The 14,979-nt window shown below is 40.4% G+C and overlaps 1 protein-coding gene across 2 annotated transcripts in view; it reads right to left on the reverse strand.

The window, feature by feature from the left end:
• TAC3 (tachykinin precursor 3) overlaps positions 1–14,762 on the reverse strand; it is an 82,769-nt gene extending 68,007 nt beyond the window's left edge. Inside the window, exons 1-2 of one of the 2 annotated variants that reach the window (XM_088473188.1) lie at positions 14,708–14,762; positions 7,797–7,947 (exon numbers count right to left, since the gene is read on the reverse strand). In XM_088473188.1, coding sequence (XP_088329314.1) covers positions 7,797–7,907 — 111 coding nt within the window. In that variant the 5' untranslated portion in view covers positions 7,908–7,947; positions 14,708–14,762. Of the gene's footprint in view, positions 1–7,796; positions 7,948–14,665 lie in introns of both variants that reach the window. The other variant, XM_088473189.1, reaches the window with a different exon arrangement.
• Between the last annotated feature and the right edge of the window lie 217 nt (positions 14,763–14,979).

The raw sequence follows: 14,979 nt of genomic DNA on the forward strand, positions 1-14,979 counted from the left end.
TCCATTATGATCAGGTCGACTTTGTGCCGGGTAATCAAGCTCGGGATAATACCTGTAGGACCATACATTTAATCCATGCCATAAATTCTAGGAGGTCCCCAGCTGTTGTCCTTTCTCTCGATGCTGAAAAAGCATTTGATAGTATCTCCTGGACCTTTATGTCCCAAACCCTATGATCATTAGGGATATCAGGAGACTTCCTGACTGGTGTCATGACCCTCTATTCCACTCCCTCTGCTACTATTCCATCAACGTAATCCCCTCCAACTGTTTCCTTATCTCAAATGGCACCAGGCAGGGCTGCCATCTGTCCCCTTTGATCTTCGCCCTAGTGATAGAACCTCTGGCCTCCCTCGTCCGACTAAACCCTAACAATCATGGAGTGCAGGTTGGGAATTAATCTTCCAAGATCGCCCTTTTTGCAGATGACATTCTACTTACCCTTACTCAACCCCGGATATCTTTACCCAACCTTTACAAGTTATTAGACCGTTATGATGTGCTCTCTGGATATAAAATCAATTTTTCGAAATCTGAGGCCATGCCCCTCCATATCCCCCATCAGGATACTGAGGCCCTTAAATCCTCCTACAGTTTTAAGTGGCAACATAGAAAAATGAAATACCTTGGGGTCTTCCTGACATCCCGTTATGATCTTTTATATCAGGAAAATTTTCCATAGCTTTTTACATAACTACAAGCGGATCAGACTTCCTGGAAATGACTTATACTCTCGTGGCTGGGCAGGATCATTGCAGGGAAAATAAATATTCACCCCAAATGGCTCTACCTTTTCCAAACCCTCCCAGTGGTGGTTCCCCTAACCCTCCTTCAAAACGTTCAGCAATCTGTCAACCGTTTTATTTGGAATGGTAAACCCCCTCGGCTATCTTTGTCCATCCTTAAAAAACCTATTTCCAAATGGGGTAGAGGTCTCCCGATTTTAAGATCTACTATCTAGCTTCACACTTTTCCCAAATAGTTTCCTCCTACTCCCCCACGGAAGGTCATCCTGGCTTGATATTGAATCTAGCTATATCAATTCCCCAGACCTATCTTCCCTATGGGGCTACAAAAGAAAAACCGTCCTCCTCCCTCTAACCTTCCTCCAACACTTAACTTCCTATGGGTCTTATACTCACTTAAATTTGAGATTACCAATCCTATATCTCCTCTTACCCCCATATGGTGTAACCCCAATTTCCCCCCAGGTTTACATGCAGCCTGCATGAAGTCGTGGATAACAGCGTCCCTCAAATTTCCTGCTGATTTTTGTTCACAAGGGCTCTGGCTCTCTCTCTCAGATCTACAACTGCAATATCCAACTCAATCTCTAAATCCCTTTGAATATTTCCAAATACGAAATTTTCCCTACCACAGACCCCACTTCTCTGTGACCTCACTCCTTTTGAACAACTCTGTAAACATTGCCCCATGTCCAAAGGGATGATCTCTCAAATATACGGCATCTTCATTGATGCTGCTCTGCCTACTAATAATCCTATGAAACATCCTGAGAGATAGATCTTGGCCCTCCATCTGACGAAGAGCCTTGGGATGACATGAGACTGGCAATTGCTAAAACCTCTATCGCTACTCGCCTTAAAGAAACTTCTTACAAATTGTATTACCGTTGATGCTATACCACAGTATGGCTCTCCCATATGTTCCCTTCTGCTTCACCCCTCTGTTGGAGAAACTGTGGCCTCCGAGGTACCCTAACCCATATCTGATGGAGCTCTTGAGCCTTTTTGGACCTCGGTTCATGCTTGGAGACCCGATTCCAAAAGACCCATGGACCTTCCTATTAAGTTACCCCCTCCTGACCTCAGCAACCACTCTGTTAAATTGTTGTCCCACATTTTAATTGCTGCCAGAAGTTTGATTGCTTGTAACAGGAAAAACCCTCTTCCACCAACCGTCTCTGCCCTAAAATCACAAATCCGACATATAGCGGAAAAGGAAAATATTACCTACTATCTTCATGATAGAGGCTGTATGATTTCTCAAGTTTGGGCTCCGTGGCTCTCATACGACAGCGCTTCGCTGCCTCTGCTCCTTGCGCTCACTACCCATATGTGATTCATGCGCGGTGGTTGAGTCTGCTCCCCCCAATCCGACTTCTCTATGCAAACCTCCCTAATTAATTTAATATTCCTCTCTCCTGTTCTCCAAATGGCACGTTTTTCTTTCTACCTTATAATACTTCTTGTCCAGCATTCTCTATGATATTTTGTTTCTCTTGATAGTCCTGTTCCTATCCCCCCAATACCCTCCCACCCCCTCTACTGACCCCCCCAATATGCTTATCGCTATTTATTTTATTGAAAAAAAAATGTATACTGTTTATTATATTTGTGTTTCTCTATGTTACTTCTCTGTGAGTTTTCTAAATTTGGTAAATGTGCAACATGTATTCCATACAGTTCTGAAATATAGATTTCTGTGATTTTTTCATATACATACACCGACATGATCACAGTGTTCCTTCTTCTTGTTGCTATGAGGAATCCTATTAAATAATTTATAGGCCTATCTATTATGCTTCTCTCTGAAGTTTCTGTATGAGGTAGCTACAGTATATACCGAAAGCTATACACAGGAGTTATCTGATAGCTCCTGCATTCAATTAAATAATACAGGATCAGTATGAAATACCAACAGTTGGGAACTTAACACTTGTTGGTTGGTAGGATAACCCTCCCCCTCTCCCTACCCTAACCCTAACCCTCCCACTTTGGTGCCTAGCCCTAACCTCCCCCCCTAGTGCCTAACCCTAACCCTCCCCCCCAACCCCGCTTCTTACCTTCGACATCCCGGTGGTCGGGATGCTGGTGCCGGTTATGTAAGCAGTTATGCGGACCGGTGCCGGTTATGTAAGCGTCGGTATCCCAATAATACAGGTTACCGCTGTGCCCATTTGTTTGAGAGGGCCCCACTGCAAGTCAGTGCCGTAACTAGGGGTGTGCAGGCAATGTCATAGCACAGGGAGCAGGGACCTGGGAGCGGCACAATCGCTGTCCCACAACACCTGCTTGTGGCTTGCAACATGCCTGGAACCACACCATGCAGCAGTGCTGCAGAGCCATCCCGATCACACAAGGGACACTCCAGGCAGGCATCCTGCAGCCTGTGGAGCTGCACGAAGCATCCTTAGGACGCTACGGACAGTGCTGTACTTCCTAGATCCTACTGCCCTGTCCCCTAGGCGTGACAAGTTTATTCTGTGTTAAGACAGAGAATCTGATAGGAAGGTAGAATGGGAAAAGGTGAATCATTAGTATGTAGCCCACTATGCTAGAAAGAGATGTCCAGCCATTGCCTCTAGCAGCAGATAAATATAATAAAGTATCAGGCGTAGTGATAGTAAAATTAGTAGTGAATTAGGGAATAGGGACAGTTAATAATACAGATGCTGCAAAAGTAAAAGCAAGTGAAATAGATCAGTTATTTATTTATTATTTATTATCAGTTACTTATATAGCACCAGCATATTCTGTTGCACTTTACAATTGGGAACAAAATAGTAATAAAACAAGATTGTGTAATAACTCAGACAAAGAGATAAGAGGGCCCTTCTCACAAGCTTACAAGCTATAGGGATCTATATTAGTTCAATATAGGCACATACTGTACATTATCAGGGGCATATTAAGTGAGGATGTGGCCCGTGTGTGGTCTCTGTCGGGGCCTCTCCTTTCTAGCTGGGGTGCAAGTGAGTAGACTCTGGTGCTGTATCCTAAAATGACAATGGCAATTAGAGGACTGTAGTGCTACATGTAAATATCACTATTGTCAGTATTAATTAGATTTGCCTTGCATGGGAAAGCTATGGCTGTAGATAGACAGTGATAGCAATCACCGGCCGGTGAGGGCTTCATACTTAAGGCTTGATTTTGAGTCACACAGAAGGCCTGATTCAGAGATGGACGCTAATGCTTTCTCTAGTAAAACCACTATCTCAACAGCAGTTGCAGAAATATGCAAATGCTAATCTCAGCCTTCCCCTTGTGCACCAACGTATGACGGAGAGTACATGCGCTGAGACGGCCAACTGCAACGGTGCTTGTAAACACTCCACCATCGGAAGTACCATTGCATTTGTGATAGCCTAGGGGTTACTCAGCTATTCATCTCAAGTACTTCCAAATATAGCGTCTGAGGCTGTGGATGTGTGATTGGGAAAGCAGCCGCGATGGAAGACACTACCTAGCAATCAAGGACCCCCTCAAAACCACTTTAACGGCACCCCAGAAAACAGAGAGCCCAATAGAGTCTTAATTCCTTCTACCCTGTATCTGGAGAGGAAGTATTGGCCCTCATCTGGGCCTCCCCCCCATCCACCTCCCCCCTTGACCCTATGCCTTCCCGCGTTCTCCGCTACCTCTTTCCTCCTGCCTGTTCCCATCTTGCCCATCTCCTGAATCTCTCCTTCTCTTCTGGCACTGTGCCTTCTGTATTCAAACATGCCTTTGTCTGCCCTTGATCCTAACACTCTCTCCAACTACTGACCCATATCTCTCCTCCTTTTTGCCTCAAAACTCCTTGAGCGTATTATTTACTCCTTGACTCGTTTCAGTCTGGCTTTCATTCTATCCACTCCACTCCACTGAAACTGCTCTCACAAAAGTCAGCAATGACCTCCTTGCTGTCATGTCCAAGGGCCACTAATCTCTGCTCATTCTCCTTGACCTCTCTGCTTCTTTTGACACTGGACCACCCTTTCCTACTGCAAATCCTTCACTCCCTTGTTCTAGATGACACTGCCCTCTCCTGGCTGTCCTCCTACCTTTCTGACCATTCCTTCTCGGTCTCCTCTCATGACTCCTCTCCCCCCCACTTCCACTAACAGTAGGTGTTCTCCAAGGCTCTGTTCTTGGACCTTTCCTATTCTTCATCTATACATCCTCTTTAGGTGAACTCATCAGCTCTTTTGACCTCCAATATCATCTCTGTGCTGATGATACTCATATCTACCTTTCCTCCCCTGGCCTCTCCCCCTCTCTTCTCACTTGTATCTCAAACTCTCTGCTGTTCCTGGATGTCCCCACTTTCTTAAACTTAACATGTCTAAGATTGAGCTGAACATCTTCCCACCCTCCCGCATAACCTCACTTCCCACAATATCATTATCAAATGATGGCACAACTATCTCCTCTAGCCCCAAAGTGCACTGCCTTGGAGTTATAATGGACTCCTCCCTCTAGGGCTAGGTCAATTCTGGAAAACGAGTGATCTATAGCAGAAAAACATCAATATTGAGCAATATGATGGTGGCGAATATGCCAGATATCAATTAGACTGAGGTTAGCATAGTAGCGACTCAAGTGGGGAAGTTCATAATGATGCTCTTGTCACCTATCAAGGGAGTTTTCCAATGTTTTATTAAAGTCATCCATACATATAATAGGAGTGTTAGGGGAAAGGTCAATAAAATCACCACATTTCTTAAGGACTTCACTGCTGTACGCGGGAGGAATGTAAACTAACAAAATAAAAAGAGAAGTATGAACCAGAGATTTCATGAGCACACATTGACTCCATGGATCCATCTGTATCCTTTCAAGAAAAACTACTGTAAATCAAATTTAACAATAAACATTTTAATTGATCACATGATAATTATATAGGAAACTAAAAGAGGGAAAAAGCAAAGTATCCAAAGTGAAATGTGTCATGTTAGCAATCACACTACATTGGTAGACTGGTGAAAAGTTACTGTGGTGCTAGTAGATACAGAAGTGCAGCAATATCTAAGGATTGGATGAAATGGCTGGAAATCTCTGTATAAAGTTCCTGATTGCTCCATTAGAAGTGACCCTGAGGGTTACTGTAACCAGCAGGTAAGCACCATATGTGAAGGTGCTGTACTGTGCCTGCAAGGAAAATAGTAACAAGTCTCAGCAACAACGCATACTACACTAAATGGCACTGTAGATCCTGTGAGTCAATGCTTGAATCTCATTTCTCAAATATAAATAGATTAACAAAAACATATGCACGTCAATATATTTTGGGCAGTTACCCAAACCATCCTCCATGTAGAGGTTTTTCTGTACATACAAAAACATATGGAGCTAACAAACAAATCCATCTGGCTGATTTACATCCCTATTGTGATAAATAACAGAGAGCCTACTTAATCGAGCAGGGCAAATATAAAAATATGAACACTTATTTATATAGCGTTATATTCTGCAGCTTATATATATACAGGGGCGCTGACAGACGTGCCGGGCCCGGGTGGAAGGGGAAGTGGCCTAATCGCGGGAGACGTGGCCACACACCCTGAGAGAAAAAAAGAAAAATAATTTTAGCAGCGCTGTCAGGGAGGGGGGTGTTGTGAGCCCCTTAGCTCGGTGCCAATCCAGGGGGGGGAGCAATCAAGCTAAAGAATAGAACGCTATATAATTTTAACCCTTTGGGTGTTTGGAGTCTCACAACACTGGGGAAGACTCTCCCCAAATTACCTCAACATTGTCTTTTGGTCCAAGCTACTGACTCTTTTCCCCATCACAAACCCTCCGTGAGTTTGTTGCCCAGAAGTGCAGTACGTGCGATGTCGTGATGGCGCAATGCAGCTGAGCAGGTCCTTCACTTTGCCAGGGGCACCCCAACCCTTAGACATATTACTGAGTGCCAGTCTGGCCAACACTGCACATAAGTACTAATCAGATCACACATCAAGTAAAGCCCCACTGAACTACCTGTGTGTCACTCTGAACCCACTGCCTGTGTGTCACCCCTAACCCGCTGCCTGCCTGGTTGTGATGAGCTACAGTACACATACAGTATTTTGCTTTCCTGTAAGTAAAGTAAATGTAGGGTTCATTTGTGAGGTAGCACTACCTCTATGGAAAAAAAGCCATAACCATTGTGAAGGGAGATTAGTTTCTATATACCAAAAGAAAGTCCTGTTTTCCCTGAAGAACAGCAATAAAATTGACATTGATAAGATAAGTAATATAAAATGAAAGCTTGTGTAACCAATGTTATTGCATACATTTGGCTTTGTCGTAGAGGGGTTAAACACATCTGGACATATCAGGGTTAAGGCAAAGGTAAATTACATCTCCCACTGATGTAGATACTGCATTAATGATTTTCAACTTGGCTATCTAGGCAACCTAATCAATATGCTAATTAAGCCTTGATATAAACTGCACATTTGGGATCCTAAGTAGCTGGAACAATATAATGCATTTTCTGTATACTCTGCCTGAATAGTTGATCAGTTATAATAATAGTAACCCACATGATCATAAATATTTATATCAACAAAAGTAGCCGCATGTTCTCTTTAAAAGGAAACTACTGTAAACTGATACATTAGTTGTTAATTAGTGTTGTGCTCTTTGGTATTCTGTAAAAGGACTGTTTTATGGTTGAATTAAATTTCATGAAATGAATGGAATGTTCACTTTTACCATGTGATATATAATACCAATAGGCTCTTGAAGTAAATTTTCCAATAAAGTTTACTAATAAATATACTGTGTTAAACTCTATTCAGACCTGTCCATTTGAATCACAGCTTCAATGAATAGAAAGTGTGAAGCAATTAAGAGGACATTGAATATAATAGTGCTGCTAGGAATCTCTCTCACCCACTGCAATCTTTTCTTTGTATGGCCAGCAATTTCCCAGGATATACTGAATTGTGCCATTTCCCAAGTTCTTAGTAATACAGTACTATACATGGTAACCATGGTTCTTGCAATGGTGTATGTTACAGTTATCACCTTCACAAACCAACTGAACCCTAATGATAAGATGTCAGTCTCCTTGTGTCCTACCTTGAACTGAGCACCTGAATCCTGCGTGTCCTGTGGCTCCCTGCAGCTTCCTTGACATGTTCTCACCGCCATCAGGAAAAGAATTGCCAGACCAACTGCAGAATTCCTCATCTTAACAATGGCACAGGGCTAGCAGATTTTCCTATGTCACCTTTTGGGCATAACAGCAGAGCAGTGTTATTAATTTAAAGCAAACAGAATGATAAAAGTGTACATATAAAATGTCAGAACATCTGTCTCTCTTGATAAGTTTAACATACAGGATTGCTTTACTGGCTGAGTCACGACAATCCTATGCTTTATAATCATCACTTGTTATATACTCTAAAGTTATAAATGGTTAGTTAGTATTGACATCCCTTACACATTCATGAGACTCAGATCTTTTAAGGAGGAGGTGTATTAGAGCTTGGAGAGAGAGAGAGAAATTGGAGAGAGATAAAGTACTGATCAATCAGCTCCTAACTGTCAATTTTCAAAAACAGCCTGTACAATGACAGTTAGGAGCAGATTGGTTGGCACTTTATCTCCCTCTGCATTATCTCTCTCCAAGGCTTAGTACATCTACCCCAAATCACAATATGAGAGTACAATGGTAAATCACACATCAGAACTTTGCTAAATTAATTTTTAAATAAAAGCTGATTGTATTGTAAAGGTTGCTTTATACCACACTTGTTACAGATGTGCGGAGTGGAAGTCTGTAATACATCATAGGGCAAAATATGTAGTCCATGGACCATCATGAGGTCCCTTGATGGAACCATGGCTGTATGATGATTGGAAATCTTGCTTAAAGCTGAAACACCAAATCTTTGCCAAAACACATTTGGCGTTTGCTACTGCTTGTGACAAGGGGGCTAAGATTAAGGTGGGGAGGGGGCATCTAAGCACAGTTAAAATAGAGTAAGAGCATGGTTACACAATAAAACATACCATGATGACCACAGATGCTCATGTGCCTATATGACGGCAAATCACTTGTGGATGCTCAATCTGTGGCGCAAAATCCGATGGTTGGCGGTCACATCTGTTACACTTAATTTGTCTAAATTCCTCTCATTTATATGCTATTAATATTGTAATATTGCTGCTGCGATTGATTCTGTGCGGGTTTGGTTTTATTCGGTTCTTATCGACAAATTAGCGCAAGTCTGGATTAGTTTGGATTTATCTTATTGGATATCCTAAACACCTGAGAGCCAGATAGCCAATAGGATGGTGTTTTTGAGATCCGAACATATCCGAGTAAATCCAAGCAAAACCGTACCGCTCATCTCTAGTTATTACAATAATGTTAGCAATTGGGCCGCAGTAATAAACTATATTTCTATGTAATCTTTTAATGGGGAAGTATTATATTGCACTTAATAAACACTGTCATTTTGTATAAGCATCTTTTACTAATTTAATTTTTCTTGGTGTTTGCAACTTTACCCATTATTAATAACACTGCCTTGCCATTTTGGGCTTGCCACTTAGATACCAGTTATGTGGAAATTCTGAACAACTCAACATGAGCCCCAACACTGGAAATGGGTTGGCAGATATTAGGGATCCCTGATAAAAAGAAAAAAGTTAAACGTAAACTTAAAAACAAAAATGTATACATGTATTTCTGTCCAAATAATTGTCTCAGGTCCATAATAAAGAAAGCACTGTACACAGACAAACTAGTTGTGTATATTTTTGACTGAATATCTGGAATACGAGTGTGTAACAGTATCTGTTAGAAGTCTGTTCTTTTAAATATTTAATTGTTTTATCTATTTCATTTATATAGAACTAAAATACATATACTGCAATATGCTATTAACAGAAAATGTAAAGTGCTTAGATAGGCTAAAAATCAATAATAATAATAATAATAATAATAATAATAATAATAAAATCTCAGCAAATCCAACATAGAGTGAAAAACATGAGAATGGTGAAGAGATGAATTGTGTTAAAATGAAAATATACCCACTTTATAAATTGTGTTCACAAGTTGTTTTCTGTGTAGATTCAGTAACCCATTATCAGCATAACGATTGTTATTACACAGACGGAATCATATTTGTCTGTATACTGTACGTGTGATCATTAGTATAGAAGTAGGAACTGCCATACTGCTGACGGCACTGAGGTCATTTCAAATTATTGTTCATAGACAGTCATAGAAAAGTGTCATCTACTGAGCACATTCCCAAACATGGAGTCAGATCATAACCTAAAGCAGGACCATTTAGCTCAGAGTACTTCATATATTTAGCAAAGTTGGCTTCAAAATATTATTGAAAAAATGCCTTTACATAAAAGGTATTACTGTAGTATAAGAGAAACTATTTTAATGGTACATTAGTCCTGAATCATATTCACTGTCCTTCTACCTGGTGAAAAGCATGAGGTACGCGTTATCCCTGGCACTTTTATTAACGTCTGTCGTGACCTCTTTTATGTGGGATTAAAGTTCATTCAAATCAGCAAGGTAAATTATATTACCCATGTATTTAATTTCATAAATAAGTGATAGGAACTGTGACCCGGTGCTTGATTTGCCATTCACTGTTCAATGATTAAACTTGTATAGAAAAAAGGAGTAGTAAGAAATATCAGTTAAACGCAGAACAGAGCACAAGATGTGACACAACCAACACTATATTCATCACTTGATCAAGTAAAGAGCATTACTATAGGCAAGTGATACTATACTGGGGACATGCAAAAGTGAAAATAACCTGTAGGTATTACCTTAGCCTCTAATAGAAATCAATGTATTTTCTCATTTTCAGAGCAGCACAGACACATACGACAGCAGGATGTATTGCCAGTAAAAGGCTGCATTTGCCAATTATATTTGTTTATGGATTCAAGAGTAAATACATGACTTTATTTTACAATGTATGATTGATTAACAGTAATAGACTGACATGGTAAACATGGGGCTAACATTGTTAGAATTTAAATCAAATTAATATATCTTCAAAAAGCATTGTTACTTTATGTTTGGCAGGCTGTATTTATGGCATAATGGTAAAACATAGATGATATTGACAAAACCATAGCTTATTAGTTCAAATGAAAAAAAAAACAAAAAAAAAAACCTTACAGATATAGGACTTCAAAGGAACTCCAGGCAGAATATCATTTTAATACTGAACCTCCACACATCTAGTAGAGCCATACAGTAGGTCCCAATGCACAGAATCAGAGATGGTCACCCCCATACTGTAGCACCTAACAGATTATTCTCCCTCCTAACATGACAACCTGATACCTTGTGCAGGGTTGTCAGGGAGAAGCTGATTGGACGCAGCACAGCTCTGTCTAATGTGTTAGGAAAGGAAGCTTAGGATAAAGCTTCTGCTTTAGTTCTTCTTAAGTGACAACTAAATATAAAACACATTAAGCTTTATGTAAGATATATCTTATTAACATTCACAATTATATATGCAAATATTTTGGGAGCGTAACAATATTTGTGATAAGGTTAATATTGTGAAGGAAGCAATTTTCTTTTGCACAACATATTCTATATGTAAGGCACACCTATCTAGATCTAAAATGACTAGAATGTATATAGTATACACCACAAACACTTGCAGTGATATACGTATTACTGTAAGTGTGTGGACCTGATTCAGACACGCTCGCTAGGAAGCTTTCGCTCGTAGCTGGCTGAGTTTCGTATTCTGAGCATGCATATGCATCGCAGTGCGCATGCGTGAACCAGTGCGAGAGATCGGGAATCGTTTGCTCGACAAGTATAGACTGCCCAGCAGACTGAGTGATGGGAGAAGAAGTTTGTGGGTTGTGATAGGGGCTGGTCATTAATAGCAGGGGAGTGGAGGTGCGAACGCAGGCGTGCCTGAGCATCTCAATGCTGTTTCAGAGGCATGCATAATTTATAGACAGCGTCATTGTACACATCACCTGGCTGCTTTTTACACTGAAGTACTTGCCATGCTTGCGGTAGGGTATAATCAACGTCAAGCGCTGCGAATGCATACTTGATGGTACTGATGGTTGTAGACAGTTCCTGGAGATGACATGCGCAAGTGGGCATCTTAAGACAGGCTGGTGGGCGTCTGTATACACAAAGCGATCGCATGCTGAGACATAGTGGGCATGCTTACGCCTTGCTGTGCGATCGCCTGCCCTGCCGTCACTTGGCCGAATTTGCATATGCTGGGAGCGAGCGTACACATCTAGCGAGCGGGTCTGAATCAGGCCCTAAATACCATACCTCCTTGGAATATTTACTTGTATGTTTATTACAAGATGACATTCAAATTTGATATACTTGTGTCTTTTAATGACCAAGTTATTAAATAAATATTTGGATCTATCCCATAGCAGCAATTGCTGATTTTTTAATTAAATCTAAAAAAAGAAAACTTTATTATTATGGTGTGCTATAATTAGGCCTGTGGTACTTTTAGCTAAGTATACACAGCTTAGCTGTTGTACTGTAGGTAATTATTAAAACAATTTCCAATGTACTGCACTCTCCTAGAGCTACAGTATTAGCCTTTACAACTTGTCGACTACTAATTTGTAATTAGTGTTGCATAGTATAACTCTCTGTAGTATACTACTTATAATCTAAGTGACCACAATGTGAAATGTTCTTTTCATGCCTGTAGCGTGCATTACATTCAAAGGGAATCGGTATGTAATGCCGGCTATCAGGATGCCTACTGTCAAAATACCGACAGCAGCATCCTGATGGTTGGTATCCCGACAGGGGTTGAGTAAGTATACTTACCCTCCCCCCTTCTCCCCCTAACCCTCCCTTCTTGTAGCCTAACCCTAATCCTCCCGAGTTCACACCCCGCACCCTAACCCTCCCCATTAGTGCCTAAACCTAAGTCTCCCACCTTTGTGCCTAAACCTAACCCTCCCCCTTTGTGCCTAACCCTAACACCCCCCAGTGGTGCCTAACCCTCACCCCTAGGGGTGCCTCACCATAGCCTTCCCGCCCCAAAATCTAACTATAACCCCGCTATGCTACCTAGACCTAACCCTCCCCCCCCTCGGCTAACAGCTAAGGGCGCCCCGGACTTACCTTGTTCGGGGTAGCGTCCTTCTGGATTCTGGCGTCGGGATTAAGATAGGCGTCGGTATTTCGATGCCTATCTTAAGTCCCTTGTCAGGCTTCCATCGTCCGGATTTAGACCGGCTGCATCGCGGCCACTGGTCTCATAACTACATTCCATTCAAAGATATGCTATCATGTTCTCTACTGCAAAGTTACAGTACAGATTTTTCCTTCTGTAATTTAATGCATTACTTCTTTTTAGTTAGCATTGTCTTTTTTAATCTTTCATCTATACATATAATTACATGCTGTTAGTATTCTCTCTAAGCAGAGGTCTAGAATTAAAAGATAAAGGTTAAGGTCTATTTACTAAGTGTTAGGAGAAGTGAAGAGTGAAAAGTGATAAGGTGCCAGCCAATCAGCTCCCAACTGTCATCTCACAAGCTGTGTTTGAAAAATGACAGTTGGGAGCTGATTGGCTGGCACCTTATCACTTTTCACTCTTCACTTTTCCTAACACTGCTTAGTAAATAGACCCTTTAGGGGTCTATTTACTAACCTGTGTTAGGAGACAGAGTGAAAAGTGATAAGGTGCCAGCCAATCAGCTCCCAACTGTCATTTTTCAAACACAGCCTATGAGATGACAGTTGGGAGCTGGTTGGCTGGTACCTTATCACTTTTCACTCTGTCTCCTAACACTGCTTAGTAAATAGACCCCTTAGTCTCAGAACATTGCACCAATGTGTGTCTGCATTAGGAATCTGTCATTCAGTGCACCCCAATACAATGGACATTTCCTAAACAGCTTTATAAAACTATCACTTCTGGATCTATCTATCAGACTATTTATTTTCCACATTCTTTTTTCCCCATGTTGTCAAGGTACATTCAAGTTTCTATCAATTTGAAATAAAAGCTATGCTCTTAAAACACATGTACTTATAAACATAAACAGCATGATTTTCCTCTCCGTAAGCTGTTTTATTTTATGTGTTACATAATATTCTTATTCATTTATTACTCCAGTGTTCTGTCATTGTAAAAATATAGAGTGTAAAATTGCAATTCTGAGTCACTGTGTTATTAATATTTATCAAAATATGTCACATTCCAATGAAAAATAGTGATGTCATCATTCTTTACTACAGTATCTTAATGCATTTTTAAGAGAAAGACAAAAAAACTTCTCAAATGCTTAGGATTATATACTTACTTAGATAGAGTGATAGTAACAAGCGCTCATAAATCTGTGCTTGGCCAGAGCCACGGTTATTTAAATGATAAAATACCCTTTATTTTGCAGTTAGGGATTTATTTGTTTCTACAGAAAAGTGGGATGAATCATTTTAAATATGAGAAGCCAATAAGGTTACCATGCCTGTAGTGCACATCTAAGACAAAGCTGACAGTCTTTTTCAATACTAAATACTATTTGGAACAGAAGGTAGTTATTTATAATTAGTTATAATAGGAATGTGAGGATATTGGGTTTTTCGTGTATAATACAGTCTTCAATATTCCCAAATATGTACTGGATTCATTTTAAACACTCTTCACTAATTTGGATATATAAACACAAAGGATTCAGCTTGGTATCACATTATGGAAATATGCAATTTACTATTTGTTTTACTTAGTTTTCTGTGTATAGCATGTATGTGAATATAAAGTACATCTTCCCTTGATAGTCACACAGGGGTGAATAGTTTAAATTAGTAAAACTAAACAACTTTCCTATCCACATTTTGAATACACTATATAGCAAATGTCATAAAATGTACATTCCTATTACAAGCAAACATAAACATATAGTCTTCACATGCAATACACTGATAATCCATTTACTTGCAGTTACACTGTAGTCAGATGTGGTAGTTGCTGCTGTACCTGTGAGTTCTCACGCTGATCCTCTGTGCTGGTAGAGCTGTGAGATGCCTTGAGGAATCTGAATAGCGATCTCTGCCTTTAAATACAGACACGAGTCCTCGATGATGCGATGTTCCTGTCACTCAATCCTGTTTCTCCCTCTCTTCAGAATAACTCATCCAATTTATCTTCATTCCTACAGTCTATGCCTTTCTCGTTCTAGGTCTCTTTCCAGCCTTTTGCCTATATATCATATACTGTATGTTATCTCTGCAAATGTTTTCCTTTTGTAG

The sequence above is a fragment of the Taudactylus pleione genome, unplaced genomic scaffold (assembly GCF_031769625.1).
Source record: "Taudactylus pleione unplaced genomic scaffold, aTauple2 ptg000130l, whole genome shotgun sequence".
NCBI lineage: Eukaryota > Metazoa > Chordata > Amphibia > Anura > Myobatrachidae > Taudactylus > Taudactylus pleione.